The sequence below is a fragment of the Cynocephalus volans genome, chromosome 6 (assembly GCF_027409185.1).
Source record: "Cynocephalus volans isolate mCynVol1 chromosome 6, mCynVol1.pri, whole genome shotgun sequence".
In the NCBI taxonomy this organism is placed as follows: domain Eukaryota; kingdom Metazoa; phylum Chordata; class Mammalia; order Dermoptera; family Cynocephalidae; genus Cynocephalus; species Cynocephalus volans.
Genome location: NC_084465.1, coordinates 7233646 through 7260684, shown reverse-complemented (window position 1 = coordinate 7260684; position 27039 = coordinate 7233646). Strand labels below are relative to the sequence as shown.

Sequence of the window (27039 nt, the reverse complement as noted above, 5' to 3'; positions counted from 1 at the left end):
GGGAGGCTGCGCCTTCGCCGGGCACCCGCGGCTGCTTGCTCCGGAGGCAGAGGCGGGGTGGCCGGGCGCAGACTGACCTCCAGGGACGCTGCACCCGGCGTCGGGACCGCAACTACCGGGCCATTGCGCTGCCCAGCGCTCCTTTCTTTGGGCTCTTGGGCCCTGGACTTGCGCTGCTGAAGGGCACAGGATGCCCCTATGCTGCTGGCAGGTGCCCCACGACCCTCGCTGTAGTGGGGACCAGCCGCACTCGCAGGCACCCCAGTGGCACAGTGACTTTCGAGCGCGCACGGGCAGATGGGCCTTGCCCTAGGCCGTCTGCGTTCTCCTCTGGTTCCGTTCGAAGGAGGATGCCCACCAGCAGGTGGTGGGTGCAGCCTTAGTGGAAATGCAGGGAGGGCCAAGGCCGTTGCCCATGACCTGGAGTTGTGGGCAGGGGCCTCTCCATCACGTGGGCCTTACAGTTAGGGCTCCACTCCTAACTTCATCTCCTTACGTGAGGCGCTGGGGGGCTCCTGCATCCAGACACCCCCTTCTGCTTTCAGAGTTTCCCTACCTGGGGAAGGACTACTGGTTCTTGGGAGTGGAGGACCCCATGTGGAGCTGGGGTCCTGCCCTTCTGTCGTGACATTCCAGCCTGACTTTCTAATATCCTTTCCCAGCCCCGCTCTCATCTTTTCCTTCTCAAGGCTGAGTTCATTGTGAACTAATTAGGTGACAGAAAAAACTCATTAACATGGATCTGAGTAAATGGCCTGAATCACTGCTGTGGCTGGGGACTGGGAGATGGCATTTGTGTGAGCCCAGGGCCCCAAAGAGAGGAGGTGACCAATTTTTTCCTCCTAGATCTGAAGGGGGTAGGGTGGGAACAGACATTGTTCCCAGCAGATTCCCTGTCCCTTGGAGGAAGTAAGAGAAGTGCCTGATCGACTCCAAGGTTACTGCCCCCCACCCCTTTTGGAGGGTGAAGAGACTTTGTGGGACAGCTGCGGGAGGTGACAGAAGCAGCATCTGCTGCAGCCCTGCCCAGGGCAGGGAGAGGCAGGGATCAGCCGGGCTCTCCATGTAGCTCCAGTTTCCTTAGCAGTGACCCCCTGCCCCCAGCTCAGGAGGCATCTGGTTGGGCATCTCCTGTGATGTGAAGGCCACGACTCCTGGGATGCACTCGGGTTTTCCACCTCTGTCTTAAATTCAGCATGACAGGCAGAATTTCCCTGCCTAGAGCTCTCCCCGCCACCAACTTCCCCATTGTGGTTTGGAAATACCCCACTATTCCATCTGCTTAGCCTGGAAGCTCGGTGTCACCGTCACAAAATCCTGGGCAACCGCTGTCTCACTGTCACCAGACCAACCCAGCTGTTCCTCACACATCCGCTCTCAGCTCTGCCGTTCCCTCTCCCCATCCCTGCTGCCCTGCTGTCTCGGCGGGGGGACCCCCAGCTCTTTGCTCGTTCTCCCCTTTTACCTGGTTTCTCTCCTGGAACCCACCTTGGATACCCACCTCACCCCAGCTTGCTTTACCACTTCTGTTGCTGCAGCTTGTCTGCCATAGGCAGACTTCAAAAAAAAAAAAAAAAAAAAAAAGCAAATCCTGTATCCTTCCTGCGATAGAAGCTCTCTCCATCTGCCAAACCATATTGCCTCTGTCCTGTGAAGCAGCGTCCCCACCTTCTTGCTCAGAGGAGGAGAGAGGCTCAGATTCTCCGGGGCGTTTCCTGTGCTCACTCTGAGCCTGGCCTGAGTCCCCCTGGCAGGGCCGAGTGGCCCCAGCTGTTACGTAAACACATACTACGTCGCAGGGAGGCTGGTCCCGTGTTTCCTAGGGGCTAAGCCCCTCAGTAGAAAGGGACGCCGTTTTCAGGGTGTAAGACAAAGGCTCCTCTCACTCTGGTGAGTACTTTGGCGAGGGGCTTGTTTGTCCCAGCTCCGAAGGTGACTTGGGCAGTGCAGTCAGCCTCCATTTGGCACTGAGTAGGCACAGTGGGTACCTGGCCTCCTGGCTACTCTCTGCTTCTCGCAATCACCACTGACTCTGTGTCCAGGGCAGGAAGAAGCAGGGGACATTTGGCTTTCCTGTGTTTCAGGACAGGATTTGGGAGGGGGCAGACCACTTTGACAAGTTCCTTTCCCACCAAAGGCCGAGGAAAGAGCAAACCTGTCCATCACTCAGTCCTAGGGAACGAATGCATGGGACGGCGGCTACAAGGCTCACTATGTGTGAACCTCTGAGGCACCCTCATCTCCCTGGTGGGGACGCTGGGGCTCAGAAACGCAGGGGTCTGAGCTGACACAGCCAGGCAGGGTGCTGGGCCTCAAGCAGGAGGGCGGCTCCTGGCTCGGCACTCACTTAACCTCAGAAGCTCCCCTGACTTGCTTGGGTCATCTGGCTGTGTCCTAGCAAGAGGGATGCAGGGGGACCAGGGCCTCCGTCCACATGGGGGACACGAGGTGGGGAACACGCACGCTGGGCCAAGCAAGCCAGGAGCCTGGAGAAGCAGCCTAGGAGTCAGGCAGGTGGCCTGGCAGGGCCTGCTGGTCCCTGAGTAGGAGGGCTGCTCCCGGGGGGCAGAGTGAGGACAGGGGTGGCCTGCAGCCCCAGCTTGGCTTCCGGTGAGAGCTCCGGGCCTGGAAGTGGACTGTGACTGCGTGTGCGTGCCATCTGGCCACTATTGTGTGTGCAGGAACCCGGGCTTTGTCAGCTGGATGGCTTGTTCACGTTTCCCCTTTGTTTTCCCTACGGTTTTTTTGAAAAACAGTGAAGTTCCTTTGAGTGTTCTCGCCAGCCGGCCTGGCTGGGTTGCTCTCGCCCTCATCCCTTCAGTTCACAGTTTGCCTGCCTGCCCTGGGCCTGGGGCTTGCTAACATCCTGAGGGACTAAGGTAGAGAGATACGAGGGTTTTCCTGTTTGGTTGAGTCTAGGTGGGACAGAGAAGGGGCACAGGAGCTGTGGGGCTGTGGGCCGGGCATGCTGGCGGGAGCTCAGAGGTCGCCGGGAGCGGGGCCCAGCCTCAGCAGCCTGCTCTCTTCCTTGCAGGGTTTAGAGTTTGTCCCGTTTCCTGTTTGTCCTGTGATTTGATCCTGGCGACTGCCCTGCAGTGGGGAAAGGAGAGGAATAACAGTGTTCCTTTTAGAGACGGGGAAGCTCTTTCCTGAGCTAATTGGTTCTGTTCCTGGGTGGTCGTTCCCCAGCCTGGCCTAACACTCACCTGTGGGATGGGCACTGTGGAGGCTCCCTCCAAGGACTCTGATTCAGAGGTCTGGGATGTGGGACCAGGGTCTGCCTTTGTGACTCTCCCGGGCCATTCTGGCCATTAGCCGGTTTAGGGAAGGAGTTCCTGGTGGGGGGAGAGGTTGTTTATCTAAGACTTCGCACATGAGGGTTCTAGGTCTTCTGAAAAAGAGGATATCTGTGTGGGTTCTGGTAGCCAGGGAAAGCTGCATTTGTTCCAGATACATTTATTTAGCTCCTACTGTGTGGCCCAGTTGCATCTAGCACAGTAGAAAGCAGGAGATCAGAGGGGAGGAGGGGAGAGAAGGGTCCAGAAGGTCTTGGCCGGGCACGTGTGGGAAGGGTGGCTCAGCCTGTAGCGGGTGCCAGAGGAGCACCGGGAGTGGTAGGAACAAAGTCCAGATTTTCAGAAACCAGGACAAAGGTTAGAGATTCAGGAAGACTCCTCTGGACCGCTTTGCTCAGAGTCAGAGATGGGGATGGGGAGACTGTCCCAGCCTGGTTGCTGCGTGACCTCAGGTTCAGCGAGTTGGGAGACCTCTACTCCATTCCATTCACGGTCCCTGAGCTTGGTTCTTGGCTGCCCGTGATGCCCCACAAATGTCCTTGCCCTGGGTACCACCTGGCTACCTTCCTGTATCAGTTATTTCTTTCATCAGTTGTGTGCCAGGCATGGGGGCCCTCTCCGTGCAGAGGGAACAGGATTACGAAGGCAGTGGGGCCCAGAAGCATATGGTGGTATTCAGGGAATGGCAAGTGGGTCTCCATGGCTGGGGCACTGAGTGTGTAGGTGACAGGCGGACAAGGTGGGCAGGACCCTGGGGAAGAAATTTTTAATGCTTTCTCCTATATTGATTTATTTCCACATCCCCATGTTCCAAGAAACCCTGTGAGATGGTGCTTCCTCCTGCGGGAGCTGTGGTGTCCTGCGAGGGCTGAAGCGTTGAAAGCCCACTCTGGCCACGCAGCGTCCCCGCTGCCGTCCTGCACTGGGAGCCCTCTCTCCTCTGTCAGCACCTCTGTGGCTCAGGGAGGAGGGAGGAGGTGCCCTTGTTGGACAGCAGGCACAGCCTAGGAGCTGAGGCTGGGGGACAGACACCTGCCTGAGAACTCCTGGGTTCCCATGCAGCGCTGCCCGAACGTCGGCCCGTGCTGTCACCCTCTTTTTAAGGTGCAGGCAACTTACGGGTACTTAAACCAGATTGTTTTCCTCCTTGGCCCCTTCCAGGCCAAGCGGTGAGGGGCAGCTAATTTTGGAGCACAGAGTGGAGTCCCTGGGCTGAGGTGAGAAGTGGAGGTGACCCGGCTGCCTGCTTTGAGGATGTGAGTTGGGCAGGCACACTGTCCCACCAGTTCACGTTCTTCCACCTGCCAGGCTGCCTGCTGCAGGCTGGAATAAGGCCTTTGCCACACTTTGCATCCACCATTTATTTTCCTTGAAGAGGCTCTTTTTTAGGTTTGTAGGTATCATCTCCATTTTGCAAATGAGCTAGCCTAGAACTTAGGTTAACTAACTTCCCTGACCACCCGTGAGTGGCAGGCCCACAGATTTTACCTGGTTTACTAGCTCCAGGCCTGGTGGTGTTCCCTTGCCCATGTGGACTAAGTAAGTTTTGGTGGGTGGAGCTGGACACCCAGTGAGCCCTTGTAAGTTGTTTCTAAGGGAAGATTTTTTCGAGGATTGAAGTGACCTCAAGTTTAACTCTTGGAAACTTTCAGAATATAATTTAAGGGTGAATTGGGACTTTTCTTCCCTGCTGTAATTTTCTTTTGGGAGTCTTGAATCCCCAGCTGAATGGTGGCTCTCTGAGGCATCTCTCCCTTCCGTGAGTAGCATGGATGTGGCATATGGTAGCCTGCTCAAGAAACACCAAAATATATATATATATATTTTGGGCAGCTGGCTGGCACGGGGACCTGAACCTGTGACCTTGAGGTTATAAGGCTGTGCTCTAACCAACTGAGCTAACTGACCAGCCCCTAAAAAATAACATTTTAAAGATTTCATTAAATATATGTTTAAGTGTTGCAAGTACCTCTTGTTGTAACCAACTGAAAAATTTGTAGGAGATAGAAGAAACACGCTGTCCCCTGCCCTCTCTTCCTGGAGCACGTGCTTTTGCAGTCTGCCATGCATCCTCTAGTCTCTTTCCTGTCAGCTACTCTCTGAGTGATTTGATATCACTGGTGTTCAACAGCAAAGGTGGGATTTTTGTGGAAAATGCTCCACTGGGAGAAGGGAGCCAGATGTGCATAGGTTCACAGAAAGAGGCTTTTGCGTTCATTTGCCTATTTGGCAGCTCCCTGGGCTGGGTGTCTAGATACCTGGGTTCTCGTCCCTGCTGTGCCACCAACTGGCTGTAAGAACTCGGGCAAGTCACCCCACTGCCCTGGGTCCATCTTCCTAGAGCCACATTCTGGTGTGTCTGTGACCCTTGGCCATGTGCCCTGCCTGCTGGCTAAGGGGCTGAGCTGGAGTCCCCAAGCTCCGTTCTAAGCCTGCCTTTCATGCAGCGCTTGCGATGTGCTGCCTTGGAACCCTCCAGGAGCGATGATAGGAAGAGATCCTGTGAGCAGAGGGGAGGGTTTCTGTGCCTCAGTTTCCTCACCTGAGATGGAATGGCCGTAACAAATCCAGTGTCATGATTTCTCAGTGCCAAGGATTAACAAGATCACCTGTGTAATGTGCTCAGAACAGTGCCTGGCACATTGTAAACACATATTAAATATTAGTCATTTTTCCAGAAGGCTGCAGAGTATCCTTTGTCAGGGTATACTGTTTATTGTATACCTCCTCGAACTATTGTCTGATTCCTTCCTTTGGACAAATTCCCAGAAGAAATGGCAAGACTGCAGGGTGTGCACGTGTTTAGGACTTCTGCTGCACGCTGCCCTCTGGAAAGGCCATTCTGATTTCCAGGGGTGGAGACAGCCGGTTCCCTGACCCCCTTGGCCACCTGATAGGTAAGGGAAAAAAAGATTAAATGGCTTTCATTGTTTTATTTTGTGTTACTTTGATTACTAGAGTATTTATTTAGCTATTTAGTTATTTGATTTACTTTGATTACTAGTGAGAGTCAACATGAAAACAATAATTTTTGGTCATTTGCCTTTTGTTTAATTCTCTCCGCGTCCTTTATTCATTTTCCTCTTGGGTTGCTGCTTTTTTTATTGAGCTTTAGACCACCCTCGTGTCTGTGGACGCAGACCTTTCTCAAGCATACGTTTCTCTGTTTGCTGAAGTCAGGCACTGTTTTGGTCCCTCGGTCAAGGCTCTGGCCTCACTGCGCCTGGAGCTGAGCTGGCCACCAAGGAGAATGAGGCCGGCTGTCCCCGACTCCGTGCCACACGGTCCCCGAGGGATGTGCCATTGGTGTTTCTGTGCCTGTTTACATTGCGTGTTTTTCTTTCTTTTCTGTCAGCATCGCTCCTTGCCGCCGTCGGTGTGCCCGCCTACAGCCGTTTCTCTTTTGCCTATTAACTGATGTTTTGATGCTTTACAAACCCAAAACCCAGGCTCGTAGAGTGGGATTAAAGCCCAGTCACAGGGGGGTGGAGGAGGCCTGAGAGATGCAGACCCGCTCAGGGCTTCCTGCTCTGCTCCTACTGGGAGCCCCTGCCCCCTCCTCTGCCTGGGCTTCTCCAGGGACAGGTGGCTGTCACTTCTCTGCGTGGAAGACTTTTTTGTTAAAGAGACCTTAAATGAAGGCCCTGGAGCCTTAGTTGGGGAAGAGTTGTGAAGATTTGGAGGCTTTCCGTCACTCCAAAGCTCCCGATGCTTGGTTCTTGCTTTAGATTGTCCTAGACTGTTCTACATGGGGTGATGTGACAGGATGAAGCTTGGGCTTTATTCTTCCTCTCTCAGAGCCTGCACCAGGATGGGGGTTAAGAACCCAGGCTGCCTGGATTTGAATCCCAGGCCTATCACTAAGAGCTGCATGACCTTGGGTGATCCTTAACCTCTCTGAGTCTTGGCTTCTTCGTTGGTAAAACAAGGATGGTCAGCACCTGTTTCACAGTGTAGGCGTGAGAATCAGATAAGCAAATACACGGGAAGCTTTCAGGGCAGCCCCAGCCCTTAGAAGTGCTCACCTGTGCAGCTGTCGTTTCATTCCTCATCAGCAGGTTCTCATAGCAGCTTTCACAGGGTCGTGGCAAGGGGAGGACTAGGTGAGGTCACGTGTGCGAGTGTGCCTGGCATGGTGCTGTGGCACCTGAACCCGAGCGTGAGAACCTGGGTGGCACAGTGTGGGGTTCATTGAGATAGCCTGGCCAGGCCCAGGTCAGTGTTTTGTCTGAGGTTCCAGCCGACGGGTGCTGGGGGCCACGGTTGTCCCCAGGGGTCTGCACATTCACACGGACACCGAGTGTTGTCTTTGTTTTCTTGTTTTGCCCGTGGATAAAAATTTTTTCTCTAATTCACCACTTTCCAATGAGCTGAGTTATGTGTGTAAATTTAAATGTTCAAGAAGCAATATTGAAAAAGTAAAAGTGAAATCAAGTTTAATAATGTCTTTTATTTAACCCAGCATATCCAAATATTCTCATTTCAACATGTAATCTACCTAAGAAATTATTAGTGAGATTTTTTACCTTCTTTTTTCCTCGCTTTCTTCAGACCCTGCTCTGTGCTCACACATCCAGCGCCTCTGCACTGGAACTGGCCACATGTCCAGGGCTCGGTAGCCACATGAGGCCTTTGGCTATGGTATTGGAAGAGCAGCTCTATTTTATAGCTTATAAGATCTCCAAAGAATACCTGTTGGTTGTAAAACTGAACACAGAAATGTATCCTTTTGGATTGACCTTTTCAAAGGATTGTATTTAAAATTTTAGAATAATATGCCTTTCATGTAAGTACTCCCATTTTCATTCAGTCTTTCAGCAAATGTTTGTTGATGATTGATAGCAAACAAATCCATTTAAAAGCGTTCCTGGATTCACAGTTTTTTGTCCCTATGTATTTTCCTAAAATCAGCAAGTACAACTACTCTTGCGTGGGGTTGGTCACAAAATTTGTTAATGTTAAGCAATCCTCATGTTCCCAGTTTGGGAATCATGATTTATATAGTTCTGCCCAGGGAGGGACTGTGGAGAGGGAGCCCGGGCCCCACTCCTGCCAGGATGCGAAGCGTGAAGTTTCTGGGGGGCTGGGTTGTGGGCCTCTCTGGGCAGCATCTTGGTTACCTCTTGGCGGCTTCCCTGGGAATGGGTTGGTCAAGGGCCTGGGTATGCAAACGTCACAATATTCCTCTCCCCCAATCCTGGCGTTTTAGACAGGGGCTGTTTATGCAAGCTTTTCCTGTGTTTTGTCCTTAATTTATGCTAAGCAGTATATGTAATAGAAAGTTTGTAAACATATACATATTCTTGGAAAACACATGGCACTGGAGAAAGCCCATCTAGCCCACTGGGCCTGGTTCGGATGCTTGGACAACCAAGGAGCCTCCCTGCTCCTGTGCTGGGTCAGGGTAGCTGGCTGTCGCCTGAGTGCCTGTGGCCCAGCCAGGAGAGGCCTGGCAGGTCCCTCCCAGGCCAGATGGGGCTGGGGCAGTTAGGCAGGCATTTGAGGGAAGGGCTCGAGGCCCCAGAGCAGGGTCCTGTGCAGTGCTGTCTCCTCATGGGCCCTGGGGGAGAAACCATGTATGGTTGACCAGATGGTCTCCTTGGAAGGTGGGTGTACCTTCTGATTGACACCTTCTCCCCAGGCAGAGATGTAGGGGACAGGTCCCAGGTGGGGGTGTGGGGCAGCAGAGGTGAGTTCTGAACCTGGGGGCAGCCATGCCACAAGCCCTCCCTTCCCAGGTGCTCCCAGAACTTAATCCATGGTATAACTTGTTTCTGCCACAAGCAGGGGTTCTGGTGACAGCCAGCCAGGCAGTGTGCTGAGAGTGGGTTGGGCAAATGTGCTGTGCCGTGTGGTCTCTTTTACTCTGGGCAGGACACAGGGCCAAGTAATGGTGAGCTGGCACCAGAGAAAAATCATGCTTTCCAAGAAGTGAAGAATTTTGTCTCAATAGAAGACCAGTGCGCGTGCTGAGGGCAGCAGCAGGTTTCTGCACAGTGGCCGGTGTGCGGGGACGTCCGGGTGGCACTGTGCTGAGCCTGCTGCCTTGACAGGCACTGTCAGACACCGTGTTACTGGAGCAATGATTTCATTATGCAAGTTGCGGGCGTAGTGTTTTTCAGCTACTCAAATGTGCCGCCCCGCACTCCAGCACTTTGTGTTTGTGCTGCAAGTGTCACAAGATTGACAGCTCTTGCTGTGGGTGACGGGGGCATTGCAGGGCTCTGAGCTGGGGTTGGCAGGACCAGATCTGCTGTTGCAGAGGAATGGTAATAAAAGAGTGACTTTTTCTCAGTGCTCGTGATGTGTCAGGCACTGTCCTGTGTGCTTACCTGTAGTGCTTGTATTTGCGGAGTTTTTGAAATATCCCTACAGGGTAAGTGCCATCCACCCCATTATGCAGATGAGGAAACTGAAGCACAGAGATGTAAAGGAATTTGCCTCAGGCTGTTCGCTCGGCTTGGCAGAGACAGGCCCTGGACCACGAAGTCTATTTTTTTTATTTTCTTTTTTCTTTTGTCAGCTGGCCAGTATGGGGATCCAAACCCTTAACCTTGGTGTTAACAGCACCGTGCTCTAACCAAGGGAGCTAACTGGGAAGTCTGGCTTCAGAGACTGCTGTTAGCGTTATATGCTGCTATGCCATGAAAAAAAGATAAAATTTAAAAATAGAGGAGAAAGAAATAGATTAGAAGAGTATTATCTAATCTTCAGATGAGGCAGCCTCTAAAAGCCAGACAGGAAACCCAGAATTTATAGAGGAAGAGACTGACAGATTTTTTTCCTCGTAGCTTTTTATTTTGAAAAATGACAATATTGAAAGATTTGATCATTATGAACATTTTACCCCGTTCTCTCTCTCTCTCCCATAATTTTTTTCTCAGCAGTTGTAGACATGGTAATACTTCTCCCCTAAGCTCTTCAGCAGGCATTTCCTAAGAATAGACACATTGTTCTGCATAACCATGATGGTAGTATATAGTGTGATCTCTCTCTCTCTCTCTCTTTTTTTTTTTTTTTTGGCAGCTGGCCAGTACCGGGACCCAAACCCTTGACCTTGGAGTTGCAAGGCTGTGCTCTAACCACCATGCTGACCGGCCAGCCCCTGATGATGGTAGCATAATAAGACTAAGAATATTAACAAGAATTCTCTAATATCATTTAATAGCTGATCCATAATCAAATTTCCCCAATTATCCAAAAATGTCTTGGATAGCCCTTTTTGTTATTCCAAATCAGGATGGAAACAGGAAGCAACATGATGCTTCATCGCAGAGTTCCCCCCCCCCACCCATAGAGTTTTTGAGGAGTCCAGACCAGTTTTCTTCCTTTTTCTTTTTTTGGCAGCTGGCCGGTACGGGCATCAAACCCCTGACCTTGGTGTTATCAGCACCACGCTGTAACCAAGTGAGTAACTGGCCACCTCCAGACCAGTTATCTTGTAGAAGGTCCGGGTCCTGGATTTGGGTGATGGCTGCCACTTGGTGTTAGCTAACTAACTTGTTACTGCATCCCACGTGTTGCCTCTGAACTGAAATGTGGTCTAGAAGCTTGGTAGGAATACCTCCTATTGCATATGTGTCCCCCTGCTATCAGTGACAGTAGGGTCTCCCCATCGGGAAAGTCCATTTTCTCCCCCTGTAGTCAGTAAGTAGTGTGTGGTGGGGATACTTCCACACCAAGGAAGTAAAGTGCCCCCACAACCTTCCACCCGCTGGTTTCAGGAGTATCGTTGCCTGAGTCTGTTCTACTGGGTATCCAAAGGTGGCCGCCTAATCCTGATGTGCCTGCTGCAAGTATTTTCTGATGTTTTTCTAGCAAGAACAGCTTCTTCCACCCTACCTTTTTTTTTAGTATCATTCTTCTCTCACAGATTTGTTGTTGTTGTTCAAATGTTATAATCAATGACAAAATCAACAGATTTAATTACATGTCTGTATCATGGAGTAGGGGAATTTGCTTACAGTGTACACATGCCAGATAAACAGTGGAGATGCCCATTATACAAAGAGCTCCTACAAAATTGTTAAGAAAAAGACTGTAAAAACCCAAGAGGAAAATGGACAAAGAATAGGAGGAAGGGGCTGGCCGGGTGGCTCAGTTGGTTAGAGCGTGCTGTTATAATACCAAGGCCAAGGGTTCGGATCCCCGTACTGGCCAGCTACCAAAACACACAATAGGAGGAGGCAAGTGTCAGAGAAGAGAAAACGTACATTGTCGATGAACAGAGGAGGTGCAACGTCACTGGTAACCTGGGAAGTGCAAATCAAAAGAGCCATCCATGTGCTATGCCCCCTGTCCAAATAGCAGAAAGGGAACCGATGGCTTCTGCTGCTGGTGGCATTGGGAGAGTGAACTGCTGCCACCTACTTGGAAAAGTATTCAGGCATTATCCATTCACATGAAATATTCACATGCCTTTGAACCCAACTGTCCTACTTTTGGGAATGTCCCTGATGGAAAGAAAACACATAGGTACACGGGTATTGATGACAGCCTTGCTTATAGTGGTTAAATGAGAAGGAAGCAACCTGAATGCCCCTGGGCGGGGGAGTGGTTGAGTAATTGCTGGGACATTCATACTATGGAATATTACGAAGCTAACAAATGGGAGCGGCTCAAACCGTGCCCGCTGTCCTGGGAAGGGCTGTGAGCGCGCTCAGCGAGCAGGTGGCCCTGGCGCCCAGGCCGGGGCACTGTGGGAACCACTGGTGGCAGCGTCCTGCTGAGGTGTGAGCGGGAGGCAGGAGGAAGGGGGACACTCATTCAGGAAGTCTCTGCGTCAGGAGACGAGAGGGGCGTGGGGCGTGCAGCCAAGGGGGCGGTTTTCTGAGCGTGTGTGAATGTGTTCTCCTATCCTAAAATAAAACCTAAAACATACGGGCAAAGGGCGCGTTTCTTAGCAGTCCCAGCGCACTGGCTTCTTCTGCACCCCGGGTCCGAATCGGAAGACTCTTCTCCGTCCTGCCAAGGTAGAATAGTCTTCGGGGATTTTTGCTTCTTTTGACAAAAATAATATACCCTCTATATGTATTTCAGAAAATAGAGTGAAATATGCATATCGTAGGAAAGTATTAAGAAGCAGAAAAAAAATCACTAATAATCCTGACCAGAGGCAGTCAGGCCTCTGTCACCAGTTGGTCACCATTTTGATGTGTTCCTTTTTTTCCCCTGCATTTTTTACATGGGTTCATGTATCTTGCTTTTTTTTTAAAAAAAAAAACAAATTAAGTGTTACCACCCATGCTAGGTATAAAAGTCTTTGCAAACATTATTTTAAATGGTTGCATAATATTCCACCATGTGGAGATATTGTAGTTGACTTCCTCATTTCCATGTTGCGGGACATTGCGGGTTGCCCCTTGTCTCTGCAGGAGCACCTGTGGCAGGAGTGTCAGGGGCAGCGGGCTCAGTTCTTTGTCCCCATCATGTGCGCAGATGAGTCACTGCGTAGAAAGATGAAACCAGCGACGGCCCCAGAACAGGGATCAGCGGACCCTGTATGGCAGCCTCACTAAAGTAAAAGAAAACTTTTATGGCTTTGCTAGGTGAGAGAGAGAATTTCATTTTTGTCTTAATTTGTCTGTCTTGGAATACCAGATGAGGGTGAGTGGTTTTGTACCGGCCATTTGAACTTTCTTTACTCAATGAGAGATTTTGAGTTTCTGAAGCAATATCTATGAGCTTTTTATCTATTAATATTAACCCATTGACATAGTCACATTTTTTTTCAGGTTATTGATTTCCCTTTAATTGTATTTCCCTTAGGGTTTTTACAGTTTTTTATCATCCAGGATTTTTTTGTTTTGTGCACTTGAATCTACAGATCTTTTCTGTCCTGGCCTGTACACTGGTGAGCCTTGCTGAGCGTTCCTTCAGGCTCTCCCTTCCCACAGCCCAGCACCCCTCTGCTTTGTCCTGGCTCTGCTCTGAGCTGTGGCAAGTGGGCTCCGTCTGGCTTCTGCAAGCCCAGCATGTGCCTGGCTCAACGTGGTTAGGGGCAGGGGGCTGGCCAGTGAGACCCGAGGCTTCGGGAAGAGGTGGGTGTGAGTGAGCAGGGTCTCCGAGTTGGTGCCCAGCGCAGCACAGGTGAAGGTGAGAAGGCAGGTGCGGGGAGGAAAGGGCGAGGAGACTGGGCTGGTTGGAGTTGCAGGGGGTGGACAGGCATTTGTAGACACTGTCTCCCTGTCTGATGCTGTCAGCCATTGCATGCCTGGTGTGGCCCCAAGACTGGCTGCACAGAGGTGCTGCTGGACAGACTAGGGGCCTGGACCTCCTTGCTGTCCAGGGAGGGTCCCGCCAGGAACCTCCTGGTTGTCTCTGACTTTGTGGCTTTGACCTTAGAGTGTAAGCTCTCAGAGGATGGTGGCTCTGCAGATGGCTTCTGATCCTGCAGCAGAGGGCCCTGTGGCTCAGGGAGGGGAGGCCCTGACCAGCCACTGAGTCCGGACGGACTCCAGAGCTCCTCATCTTGGCTGGGAGCCTCTCCCATGATGTCAGGGAGCTCTTCTGGGCTCCACAGCTGCCACCTGGGTTAACCGGCACTGTTTCTCGGTGCTCGTGTGGCCCTTGGGACCAGACCTGAGGGCTGATGGGCTGGCCAGGGCGGCAAGTTATCAGACTGAAGACAGATGAGATTGGGGTTAAGATAAAAGTCTGAAACCCAACTGCTAACTGTGGCTAGGGGCTGCTTCCACTTCTGGACTGCTCCGGGATGTGGGAAATAGGGTATGGCTGGGGACACAGTGGGCGTTTGACCGGGAGATTGTGCAGTTGAGCTGGCTGAACCTCATAGCGTTTGGGGGTGTCCCTGTGCTCCCAGAGTGCTTGGCTGGTTGTCCTGACCTGTGGCAAGCTGGCAGTCAGGCTGGGCATTTGGGCTGGTCAGTGTCTGGCACCCACTGTCAGGGTGGGGGCAGAGGCTGGCCAGCGTGGGGCCCTGCAGGGCCTGGAGGGCTAGTATGCGCCTGCCTGTCTGGTAGAAGGAACCCACCGGGGAGGGGATCTTGTAATGGGGAACTCATTCATCAGACATTCCCGGGTGCCTGAAAGGGCAGTGGAAGTGAGGTGGACACAGTGCCTGTGCTCAGGAGGCTTGTGGCTCCTAGGGAACCTTCAGTTCGGGAGGGCAGTCTGGACCCCTCGTGCCCCTCTGCCCTGGTGCGGGCTGTCTGGCCTCTTGTGGCTCTGTCCACATGGCACGCACGCTTGCCTGCCAGGGCATCATTCCAGGTTAGTGTTGGGGCTACCACAGTGCTTTTCCCTTGGATATTCCACATGTCCAAGGGGAGCTCTGGAAGCCTGAGTCAGTTCATACCTTCCAGAGGTCCAGGGCTCGGTGAACAGGAGTTGAGGGGGGCAGGAGTGTTTTGGAAGGTCAGCGAGGAAAAACCTCAGGGAGGGGTCTTTTTGGAAGGAGTCCTGCTAGGAAGGCCAAGGCTGGGCCGTCCCGATGTGGGTACCAAGAGGTAGGGGAGGTCGGCAAGGGCTGCCTGAGAGGTGAACTCTGACTGCAGAGGTTTGGGCTCTGGTTGGTCCCGTGGCAGCAGGCATCTCGCCAGGCCAGGGAAGCAGCGTCCAGGACTGGGGAGGCCTGAGGCCTGGGTTCATTCACCTACTAGCTGGTGACCTTAGGCAGGTTACTTGGCTTCTATACCTCTGATTCCTCCTCTGTAAAGTGGGAAGATGAACAGTGCCTTTCATGGAGGGTTACCGTGAGGGTTAGATGGGTTAGTGAGTGTAAAGTGCTCAGAGTGGGGTCCCCCATGTTCAGTAACTTGCTGCTGTTGTCAAGTGGCCAGCAGTGTCCCATGGCTGCTGTCTCATGTGTCCAGGGCACCCCAGGTGGCTCAGCAGTCCCCAGGGGTCACCAGCTGGAGGCTGCCCTGTATGCCTTCCTGAGGGGCCTGGGAGCCCTGGCCCTGGGTGAGGTGAGGGCAGATTAAACATGAGCTTGTAGAGCGGAGACAAGATGAGCTGTGGGCATTGAGAGGAGGAGGCCGGGTGGTCTAGGGGACCCTGGGGGCTTCATGGTGGCGGCAGCCATGAGCTGGCTGACACCTGCTGCGGAGCTGACCAGTGGACAGAGGCGGCCCCAGATAGGGGAAGGCCTGCTGTTGTGAGATCTGTCATGGGAATTCAGGCACTTCTAAGCCTTTGTCTTCATTTTTTAACAGTGTACACCGCTACCCAGAGCGCCCGTGCCCCTCACGCCCCCGAGACCGCACGTGTGCACGGCTGTACGGGCGCTCTCCATAGCTCGTTCCCGCAGCTGCTCCATGTTGGTCCTACGAAATGAGGTTTTTTTCCCCCCTTAATAAAGATACCTTACTTCTATAAAAAATACGGTGAAAGCAAATGGAAGTGCTGGTACTGCTGGAAAGGAGTGAAAATCTCAAACATTAAATGCATTTTAGGAACTCAGGCTGGAAGACGCAGATTTTGTACTCATGGGACTTAAGCTGGACCATGCAGTCAGTTTTGAAGGGAGAAGACATTTAAAAACGTGAAATACAGGAAACGGGTCCACACTGTGACCAGAAGTCACGGTGTGGTGAGGGGGTGTGAGCTCCACATTTTGAGTGCAGAAGTCCCTGTAACGTGGGGGGTGCAGCCTCCTGTCCCCACATCCTGGGCTGGGAGGATTAGCGCAGTGCTGGCCCATGGCAGGGTGTTCGCTTTCCCCTCAGGCAGCAGCTGCTGACAGCATTTGGACTTGTCACCCTCACCCTCAGCGTCCTGATGATGTCCCTCAGGCTAAGCCAGGCCCAGGGCAGCTGCTGTTGCCGGCACTCCCAGGGTCAGAATGTGGGCAGGTGGGACAAGGTCCGGAGGCTGGGCGGGGACATACCAAGGGACTGAATCTTTGAGGGGAGGGCCGTGTCCTGTCCTCCATCGTGCCCAGCATAGTTTGTAGACAAAAAGCAAAATAAACTACTATCAAGTAGCTGGTTTGGTGCTAAAAGGCCATTTGGACTGGGATGACTCTGTCCCCCACGAGGGTGGTCTTGGTTCCCCCAGGTGCTGTGCCCTAGGCCTGTGGCTTTCTGTGCCTGCCCCCCTCGGCCCCATGGCCCCCTGAGCTCCCTCAGATTTTCTGTTGGGAGGAGGAGAACAAAGCCACCAGCAGCTTTCAGACACTGAGCTCGGGAGATGGGCCAGAATCCCTGGATCTTCTGAGCAGCCCTCGGAGGATCCCAGGGATGCGGTGGTTTCTGTGCCAGCCTGCCCCCTCAAGGCAGGGCGGGCGGGCACTTCCGGCAGCTCGCACTGGCTCCACTTAGCAAGCACTCAGAAAATAGAGTTGAATGGAGACTGGGAGGCCTGAGCCCTGGCCTACGGATCCAGAGTCCCACACCTTGTCCAGGCTCTGCCGCCAATGGGCTGTGCAGCCTCAGGCAAGTCACTTCCCTCTCTGGGCATCAGTCCCCTTATCTCTAAAGTGAGAAGAAAGAACCGGAGCATGAGTTCCAAACCTGGAATCCATGGTGGGGCTGAAGGAGGTTAGATACCTCCTAAAAACATCTGTGTGTTCATCCAGATGTGCATTGTTTTCTCTGTGGAATCCATAGCTTTTGTAGTTTCCTAAAGCTGTGATAACAAAGTACCATAGACTGGGTGGCTTAAACAGTAGCAATTTATCCTCACAGTTCTGGAGGCCAGGAGTCTGAGAGCGAGGTGTGAGCAGGGCCACGCTCGCTCCTGAGGGCGCTGGTCCAGGCCTTTCCTTGGCTTGTAGATGCCGTCTTCTCCATGACAGACTGTCTTTGTACCCAAATTTTCCATTTTTATAAGGACACCAGTCACACTGTCAGGGAACTTATCCTAATTACATCTGCAGCGACCCTATTTCCAAAGAAAGTCACCTTCTGAAGTGCTGGGAGTTAGGACTTGGGGACCTCCAGGGTGCACACCAGCTCTGAGGTCTCTTAAAGAAGAGCTAGAGGGACCAGCCCAGTCACCATCAGGTCCAGCTGATGTGGAGGCACCAAGGCCATGCTCTGGCAGCATCCATCTGGGTTTCTGACATGAAGAAAGCCTGCACCGGTCATGTCGCTCCTGGGTCTGATATGGTTCTCTCTTGCCCAGGAGTGACAGCTCCTTTTACTGATCACCTGCTGCATGCCAGGCACTCTCTACATCCCATCACTGGTCTGCACAGCGACTTACTCTGGGAAGGAGGGATTATCCCGAGTTTACAGACTAAAACCTGAGACGCAGCGAGGTTAAGGCGACTGTGGGCAGTCACATGGCTAACAGGCCAGAGGCTGAACGTGAGCCCAGCTGTCTCCACTGCAGTGCGGGTGTCGCCAGTGCACTGCCATGCTTCTCAACCCAGAGTCTGTGTAGATTATTCTGCCTGTGACAATCTCCTCAACAGACCGTCCCAGCCAGAGACCTTCTCTTTTAAGCCCACATGCCTCCCCACAGGGAGAACAGAAGCGCAGGTGCTCAGCTCATGCTCAGCCAAGACCTTCCCTCCCTCCTGGAGAGCGGCCAGCAGTTCAGCTGGGGGAGCAGTAAGCACATAAGAACATCCGCGGATGCGAGTGCGCCATGTCGACAGAGGTCACAGATGCACAGACTCCTGAGGAAGGGACGTTTCTGCTGAGCGCTGGATGACCTTGAGGACAAGCAGGGGTGGGGCCTTGGGTGGGGGACAGGCAGGGCCCGTTGGAGGCTGCGTGGCCGGCTGGAGGTAGGTCACAGGAGAGTTACAATGAGCTCGAACGGTCAAGAGCACACGAGCACTGGGAAAGGAGTGGCTCCAGCATCACTCCACACCAAGTGGAAAGCCACTCAGGGCTTTGCTGGGGAGTGATGAGCCATGGTTTTAAAAGGTCACACCTCCTGTTGTAAAGAAAATAGGTTGGCAGCAGTGCTGGCGGTGCTGGCGGGTGGAGCAGAGAGACCATTAGGCCCCTGGAGGAGTAGCCGAGGCAGGGAATTGCCCTCGTGTTGGTGGGATGTGGACAGGTTGAGCCATGGTTAGGAGCGAGAGCCAACAGGACCGGGCCCCCGCAATGGACTGGGGAGTGGTGAGAAAGGGATGGAGGGGGCCCTGCCAGGTGTTTGGCCTGAGCACCCCATGCCATTGACACGGGGTGAGGCGGGGTGGAGTTGGCATCTAGAGGTTAACTGTTGCTGCCGCAGCAGCTGCCAGTGTCTCTGTGGACAGAGCTGAAGCTTGTGAGGAGGACTGTGTCCTGCAGGCTGCCCAAAGATTCTTCCACCTCTTCTTGGATTCCCTCCTCCCCGACCCGGAGACCTATAGAAAGAGAATCGAGCTTGCTAGAGCCCAGCCAGCTCTCGGGTAGCTTGTGTGCCTCTCACTGCCTCCTGACTCAGGGACCATGGCCAGCCCAAGTGGCCACCAAGGGACGCTGCACTGCCTGAGTCCCTGCCAGCCCTCTCCCACACAGCTGGTGCCCTGGGCCTCAGGAAGATGCTCTGCTGCCACCTTGTGGGCAAGAAGAGCCCAACTGGTGTTGGAGGGCCAGTGCGGCTCTGGGACTGCACCAGGCAGCTGGAAGAAGCCAGAAAAAGCCTTTTCCTGTGGAGCCAGCCACAAGCTTTGGCTTGTGGTGAAAGAAGAGAGCTAGTCTCTCCTCCTTGCTGAAAAAGACATCCACCAGTCCCTGTGTGTTGTGTGGGCTGCAGCTGGGCTCAGCCCAGTACTTATCAATGGATCAACCAGCAAACATTTGGGTGGAGACTAGGTCCAAGGTCCTTTGGAATTCCTGGGGCACAGCTGCCCTTTCCCTGGTCCTCAGGACCAGCTTTCTCTTTCTGGGCAGAGTTTCACACGTCACACCTGCCCGGTGGTTTTTCTTTTTCCTTGAAACGTCCCCTGCAGCCCCCATACAAGTCTGTGCACACACAGGCAGGGTTTCTGAGGCCCAGCTGGCTTAGGTGGCCAGTTTGGCCTAGCCAGCTGGTGGGCACATCTGGTGCCAGCTTTCTCCTGACTTCCAGACGCTCAGAGCAGAAGGGCTGTCTGGTGCCACTTCCATACTCTCTGCCTCCAGGGAAGAGCAAGTTATTCTGACCCAGCGTACATGCTGCAGGCATATGTGAGAGGGTTCATCTCAATCCCCCAGAAACTTCCATGGACCTTCTTAGCCTGGTGCTTCAGTCTGGTGCTTGTGATGGCCGTAAGAAACAGAGAACTGACATGAGGGTTGTTTTATGGAATTTCTAGTTTATGGAATCCCAGCCTGGAGTTTTTTAGGGCTGTCCTAATTTCCTTCGGGCCCAGCAGGTAATAGCTATGTTGAGTAGAGCTGTGTTTGCCACCTGTCTTTGGAGCAGAATCTTGTCAGACAGAAGACAGAGACCTCACCCCTGACCGGGGATGATCCAATGAGAAAAAGAGGTGTGTGCCTGCGGCTCTTCTCCTCCTGGGGTCTTCGACTGGCCTCATGTCCTGAGATGTTCATGTGGGAGCAGGTGTCCTTCCCTGTATAGTTTCTCCAGTCAGGAAGCATTTCTGGGAAAAGGGGACAGGAAGGAGGCAGCCAGGTGAGGAAGAGGACGCTGTCCCAGGATTGGGAAATGACCCAGGTTGAGCTTTCTGCCTGGACTGATTCTGTAGGTGCAGTGGAGTCCGGGGGCCAGTGTGTCCTCTGAGAACGTAGGATGTTTGTTCTGGGGTGGGCTCTGCTGCCTGCCTTCCCTGAGACCCCAGTGAGCGCCTGTAGCTGGGGGTTTCCCCTTCTGTCCTGCCCTCCTGTTCTCCCACTGAGAGAGCCAGCTGGGATCTAAAGCAGCTCATCCCCCAACTGGGCACCTTGTCCCCTAACCTCCCCGCCTCCCCCCAGACCAGCTCCCACAGTTGCTGTCCTGCACCTGCACTTTCATTGGCTTGGGGGAGGGCTTGTGAGTGGGCAGCCTTATTCTTTTGAGAAAGGGTAATTCCCTGCGTGGGTGTGTGAGAGAGAGGTCAGAAAGATACATAGGGAGACAGGGAAGTCCAGGCAGAAAGGCAGTTTCCTTTTGATCTCTCGCTCGCTAGTAAGGCTGGCAGGCTCTCACTTGGAAATGAGTCAGGATTCCTGGGCTGTGTTCTTGTCTCCATGCCTGCCTGAGGGTCCTGGGAAAGGCTCTACTGCTGAACATCTATTGTGGGGGGAATATGTGTCCTGGACAGGAAGAAGCCTTGTTCACCACTGTTATTAACTAGTCCCACGAAAATACAAAATCACCCTCAGGGCCTTGCCAGGCCCTGGAGATCCAGCCCAGGACTTGGGATTTTCCAGCTCTCCTTTCTGTGGGGAGCACCTAGGATGGAGAGGCCCTGCCTGCTTTAGGCATTCCCCCAACCCCAGCCCCCTCAGGAATGTGCCACTTTTATCTCCTCCTTCACTCTGGCCAGGACCATGGAATTCTAAAGCTGAAAGGGGCATTGGGAGTTGGGTTAGACTGGGGGTGGAGGAAACCTGGGGGTATTATCTCTTTAAAGGAAATGCAAGCCCCTCATCCCTTGCCATTACCTAAACTGGTTTCTCCTGATCTGCTGGTGGTACTGAAGCAGCTCTGATGATTTCTTACTCTGTGGATTATGGTAAACTGGCTCATCCCCAGGGCCTGGGAGAGGGCTGAGGACTGACATTCGCAATGCCGTGTACTCACAGCATGGACACTCCCTGTCCCCATTCTGGGCTGAGCCCTGGATTTACTGAGTGGCTGGTGCAGCCCACACTCCTGAAACTGAAAGGGCATCAGAGCTTGGAGAAGAGTGTTTGCATTTACTTGGTCCCTCATCTGGATAGGAGGTGACACCCAGCGAGCAGCAAGGGAACCAGAGTTCAGGGCCTCAGAAGTGAGTCACTCTCCAGAACTGTGGTCCAGGCCCAGAGGTTTTTTGATTTTTCTGCTGCCCTTAGTCAGGACACTTAGTTCAGACAGGTATCTTCTGGATTTTATAATCTTCAAAGAAAAAGCCTCGATCGTCAACAGAAGGCACCCAGCAGCTCTTAGCCCCAGAATGTGTGAGCTGAAAACTGAGATACTGTCACCTCGTTCGGGCTCCCCATTTTGCAGATGAGAAAGGCACAGAGATGGCCTAAGACTTGCGTCCCAGGTTCCTAATTTAGGCTTTTAATAATGCTTGCCCTCGTGGTGTTGGCGATTCTGGTTGTTCTTCCTTTGGAGAAAGAGAAATTGGCCCACCTTCTCCCAGACGGGGCCCGGTGTGTGGTGTACAGAGGACTGTTATTTATTTGGCCTGCGCTTAATGACAGCTCCTCACCTACCTGCCCAATCCGAGGAGGAGCCCTGGGCTGGAATTTCCTGTTTCTTGAGGGTTCCTGGGGGCAGCCCCAGCAGGTCGGCTCCCCTGTGCCGCCGTTCCCGGGTGTTCCAGGCCAGACTTGCCGCCTCTCTCTCCTGGCGGGGCTGGCTCCCGGCCTCTCCAGGTCTGGGCTTGCCGGCTGCGAGGTGGAGGAGTTGAGGGACTCGGTCGGCCGATACCAGGTGCCCAGAGGCCGGAGGTCCGTGCGCCCCGGCCGCGGCCCCGGCCCGGGCCCAGCCCCGCGCCCCTCGCCATGGGCCTGGCCCTCGCCCGCGGGCCCTAAGCATGGAGCCGGGCTGGCCGCCGGGGGACGGCTGCAGCGGGGAGCGGCCCGCCGCCTGCCGCCGCGCCCTCAGCGTCTGCGACTCGCTGGACCTGCACGGCGACCCGGCCGGCCGCGCCACCGCCGCCCTGCAGGCCGCCCTGTGCGCCGCGCGCGAGCAGCCGGCGCGGCCGCGGAGCGTGTGTTCGGGCGGCCCAGGGCCGCCGCCCGTCGGCGCCCGCAGCCTGCTGCTCGGCCTCCTGCGCCCGCGCCTCGGCCGCCGGGGCCCCGCGCCCTCCTCCGAGGGGCCCGGCTCGCCAGCGCCCAGCCCCGCGCCCAGCCCCGCGCCGGCCCGGCGCAGTCGCGCCCGAGGGCAGCCGACGCCGCGGCCGCGGCCCACCAGCATGACGTTCCTGGAGCTGAACCGCCTGGAGCTGGCGGCGGCCGAGGCGCCGGGCGCGGGCGCGGGGCTGGGCCGCGCGGGCAGCGCGGGCTTCCTGCGCGGCGCGTCGCTGTGGAGCAGCCAGCGCTGGCAGGTGTTCCGCGGCGGCGGCGGCGGGCGCGGCGCCGAGGGCTCCCGGCGCGGTCTGTCCGCGCTCAGGAAGAGCTTCAGCTTCCGCCTGCGCCGCGGCCAGGAGATCCGGCGCGCCGAGTCCGGGCTGCTGGCCCGGCCGCCCCGCGCGCGCACCCGCAGCGACGGCGACGCCAGCTCGCTGGGCGCCTTCCCCAGCCGCCGCGACCTGCTGGGCGCCGAGGCCCCGCGCGCCGCGCCCGAGCCCGGCCGCCCCCGCGCCGCCGCCAGCCTCTGGAGGCTGCTCACCAGCCGCTTCCGCCGGAGGGAGCCTGCGCCCGCCGAGCCCGCCGCCCCGCTGTGGAGCCGCCGGGCGGCCGCCGAGCCCGGGCTCCTGGGCGCGCCGAGCGGTAAGGGGAGGCGCAGCGTGCCGCCTGGGTGGCCTCTGGTCGGGCTCTAGCAGAAACCCGAGAGCTGTGTGAGAAGCCGTCGGGACCCTACCAGGGAGAGGCCGCTGTGCCTGCGGGCCGGGGGGGACACTGGCTGGGGCTGGCTGGGGCCGACCCACGTGCCATGAGCGCCCAGCCAGTGCTGGGGCTTGTCGGCAGTGTCCAGAGGAGGAGGCAGTGGCAGAAGAGGGTTCCAGGCCGGTGCAGGCGATAGCACTGCCCAGAGCCTCCTAGAATAGGAGCCCAGGAAGGGCCCGGGTTCGAATCGGGTCCTCCTCCTATCGGCAGATGCAGCTTTGCCGTCCAGGAAGGAAGGAGACTTACCGGAGTCAGCTGGTTCTAGGCTGGACTAGACGGTTTCCCAGCTCCCAGGCGGGGCCGAGCTCTCAGCTCTAGCTGCCCCTGCAGATGAGTTAGGGACACTGCTTGTGGACCTGGTCGTGATAACCACGCTTTGAAACAACCTGGAGACAGTGTCTCTGGGAGCCGAGGAGGGGAGGCAAGCGCTGCCCTGCCAGAGAGGCTGGCCCGAGGGTATACGTGGAAACCTGGAGGAAAAACTAGATGGGGGCTGGGGTCGGAGGGCTCTGGGGAGCTGAGGCGTCCCTTTCCTGGGACACTGCCTGAGTCAGGCGTAGCTGCCAGCGATGCTGAGCGTGGACTGAAGCGAGCGAGCAGGAGGCGGGTCTCTGGGAGGAAAAGGGGAGGAGCTTGGGGTTGCAGGAGACAGCTCCGCAGGGGACCTCCCCTCACTGAACAGGGCCAGGTGAGGCTCCTCCCCCTTCACCCTGGCTCAGGAATGTGGTGGGTGGCCCCACCCTGCCAGGGGTGAGCTGTTCCTACTCGCAGGAGGCTGGCCCTGCTCCCCTCAGGGGCCAAGCCCATTTTGAGTCTGGTCTGAGACCGGCTGGAGTGGCCTCGAACCTGGGCCTGGTGTCTGGGCCCCAGGTGCACTAGGCCGGGTGTGGCTCAAGGTGGAGACTGACTGACCTCCTGGAGCAGTAAAAGGAGGAGGGACACAGGTCGAAGGCCAGGGGTGTTGAGCCCACAGGCCTCAGAGTCCTATCCTGAAGACTGTCCTCACTCTGTTCTGCTGCGAAAGAAACTTCCCGCTGCTCCCTAGGGATCTAAGGCTGAGTGAGGTTCGGGGTCCCATCGGGGATGGTGCCGTCCTCTGTCCTAGGCAGGGGCATCATAGGTGACACTAGCAGGGTGGTAAGGACAGGTATGTGTGCCACTGTGACCCTCACGGGGTGGCTCTGTCTTCCACAGACTCATTTGTGAACAGCCAGGAGTGGACCCTGAGCCGCTCCGTGCCGGAGCTTAAAGTGGTGAGTGAGGCCCGCGGGAGGCCCCAGTGGCTGGACTGGGTGGGCAAGGTTTGGAGTCATGGTCTGGGCGCTGCTTCCCCAGCTTCCGTTCCCATGGCCTATGCTGCTTCTGGTCGTCTTCCCCTACCTGCCTGAGTTTTCTCTTTCCTGTCCCTTCAGCCTTGGCCTTTCTCCTTCCTGACACCTTTTCCTTTCCTGCCCAGTCTCCTTTGTGTCCTCTGACAGCCGCTCTTGCCCCTCCTGTCCCACAGGGCATAGTGGGGAACTTGTCTAGTGGGAAGTCGGCCCTGGTGCACCGCTATCTGACAGGGACCTATGTCCAGGAGGAGTCCCCTGAAGGTGAGCGTCGCAGGCCCAGCCTGGGCTCCGAGGCCGGCCACTCTGCCCCGCCCTCCCCACGGTGTCTTGGTGACAGAGTCCAGTCCCTTCTCCTTCCCAGTCCCCTCATCTCCTCCGTTGGAAGCTGTAGGTGTCTTCTCTGCTCGGCCCCCCCGGGGTCTTTCTCTACGTTCTGGCCCTGACCACGCGCTCTGTCCTAGGGGGGCGGTTTAAGAAGGAGATTGTGGTGGACGGCCAGAGTTACCTGCTACTGATCCGAGATGAAGGAGGCCCCCCCGAGCTCCAGGTGATGCTCCTGCCCTGGGCTGGGCCCACCCCTGTGGCCTGGCACCCCTTTCTCCAGCTTGCCAGTCAGGACTGGGTCACGTTTGCATGTCTGGGGAGAGGGTCTACCTGGCTCTGCCCGCCCCTGCAGGAGTTTGCCAGGGCCCAGGTGAGGGTGCTAATTCTGCTTGGTCTCGCCTAGTTCGCTGCCTGGGTGGATGCAGTGGTGTTTGTGTTCAGCCTGGAGGATGAAATCAGCTTCCAGACAGTGTACAACTACTTCCTGCGGCTCTGCAGCTTCCGCAATGCCAGCGAGGTGCCCATGGTGCTGGTGGGCACGCAGGGTGAGGCAGGCTCGCAGGAGCTGGCAGGGGCATGGGTGGGCAGGTGTGAGAATGCCCCTGAGCCCCCGCTCCCTGCCCAGAGCTGACCGGACCCTCAGCCCTCCTGAGCTGCCCGTAACTGAGGGCCTCGTCCTTGCTCTTTCCCAGGTGAATCCTATAACCCGTGTGACTGTCGTGTCCACAGGTTTTGAGATGAGTAAGCAGAGACTCAGAGATTAAGTGGTGGCTGGTTTCCACTCAGTGAGGTGGTGGCAGGGTTGAAATGAGGCCCAGACACCTGTATTCTTGGTGCTCTGGGTGTTGCCCGTGCCTGGCCCTTTGCCCTCTCCCTGCACTGCCCAGCTTCCCCGCAAGCTGAGCGAATCCTGCCCTCCCACCTCCAACAGATGCCATCAGTGCCGCCAATCCCCGGGTCATCGACGACAGCAGGGCCCGCAAGCTCTCCACAGACCTGAAGCGCTGCACCTACTATGAGACGTGCGCCACCTATGGGCTCAACGTGGAGCGCGTCTTCCAGGACGGTAACTTGGGTACCGGGTGGGAGTCACTTGTGGGCCCCCAGAGCAGGGGTAGGAGAGCTCCCTGGCCAACAGGGCCATGGGTTTTGTGGGGGTGCTGAGCTGGGCTTTTCCCCTCTCCTCAGCGGGTATAATTGACTCTGCTGTCCTCTGCAGTGGCCCAGAAGGTAGTGGCCTTGCGGAAGAAGCAGCAACTGGCCATCGGGCCCTGCAAGTCCCTGCCCAACTCGCCCAGCCACTCAGCAGTGTCCGCCTCCTCCATCCCGGCCGTGCACATCAACCAGGTGCGGCCAGCCTATCGCCACCCACCTCACCACTCCTGTGTGTCTCTGTGTGTCCTCGTCACACCTGCCCCGCCTCCCTCTGGCCTCCCAGCCTTGCACGTGGTTCAGAGACATTGGCTTGAATTCTGTTCAGCCGGCACCGTCAGCCTTGCCTCATCTGTGCCTGTGGTGACTGCCCGCCCCTGCTATGGTCTCCACCCCCTGCTCCCATTGGTCTCACCCCGCAACCACTTTAGCTAAGACAGCACCAACATTTGCTCTCGTCGTTTTTTGTTGTTATTTTTTGGTGCTGGCCAGCGTGGGGATCCAAATCCTTGACCTTGGCGTTATAACACTGCGCTCTAACCAGCTGAGCTAACCGGCCAGCCCCTCGCATTAGCACTGTTAGACTTGTCTCATAAACTACTGCCCGTAAGAACCGTATTGCCAGGCACAGAGAGGAGAGAAAGTTCTCTTGGGCCTGCTCAGCACTGGCCCTTGGCAAGACTGGGAGTGGAGACGATAGCCTGGTGCTCACTGAGCACTGGGGGCTGCCCTCAACCCTCTGGAGTGTTCGTGTTGCAAGGGCAGTGCTTGCCCCAAGGGCTGAATGGCTCTTGGAGCCATGTGGGGTGTTGGGGCCTGGGAGGGCTAGGTGTTCAGAGCCAAGTCCTGTGAGCACTTCTCCAGTGATACCCCTGGATACCTGTGCACACCTGGGCCTATTGCCGGCTTAGTTTTTGGCCCTTGGCCCACGGATGCTCACTTGGTTCCCAAGCTGTACCCACCACTCCACTGCCCTCTGCTGGAATCCCCGGGCCATCCAGGTGGGCTCGAGGGAGCCATCAGGCCAACAGCTTCTGCGCTTTCCTTCTGCCAGGGGCCACTGTCTCTCCAAGGCTTGCCCTGGCCACAGCCAGCTTTCCCATCATGGCCTGGTTGCTTCTCAGAGACCCCTCCCTGTAGAGCTTGTGAGAAGCCAGCAGGGATTCCCTGTCAGTGCCCCACATGGGAATGAGGAAGAGGAACAATAGGTTTTTCGTCACCATCTGAGGGCTCGGGGCTCGTGCAGCCCAGCTCTGCAGTGGGCCCCATCCCAAGCTGTGGGCTGCTGGGGGGTGGTGGTTGGTGCACTGGATGCCTTTTGAACAGGTTAGGGCCCAAGGGGCA

The 27039-nt window shown here is 55.6% G+C and overlaps 1 protein-coding gene across 8 annotated transcripts in view; it reads left to right on the top strand.

Moving 5' to 3' along the window:
- AGAP3 (ArfGAP with GTPase domain, ankyrin repeat and PH domain 3) overlaps positions 1–27039 on the top strand; it is a 54095-nt gene that overhangs the window by 959 nt on the left and 26097 nt on the right. For 5 of the 8 annotated variants that reach the window (XM_063099299.1, XM_063099298.1, XM_063099300.1 and 2 more), the window contains exons 2-7: positions 24083–24141; positions 24393–24480; positions 24681–24766; positions 24947–25088; positions 25475–25609; positions 25763–25890. In XM_063099299.1, coding sequence (XP_062955369.1) covers positions 24083–24141; positions 24393–24480; positions 24681–24766; positions 24947–25088; positions 25475–25609; positions 25763–25890 — 638 coding nt within the window. Of the gene's footprint in view, positions 1–1873; positions 1891–21873; positions 22772–24082; positions 24142–24392; positions 24481–24680; positions 24767–24946; positions 25089–25474; positions 25610–25762; positions 25891–27039 lie in introns of those variants that run through there. The other 3 variants (XM_063099302.1, XM_063099303.1, XM_063099301.1) reach the window with 3 other exon arrangements.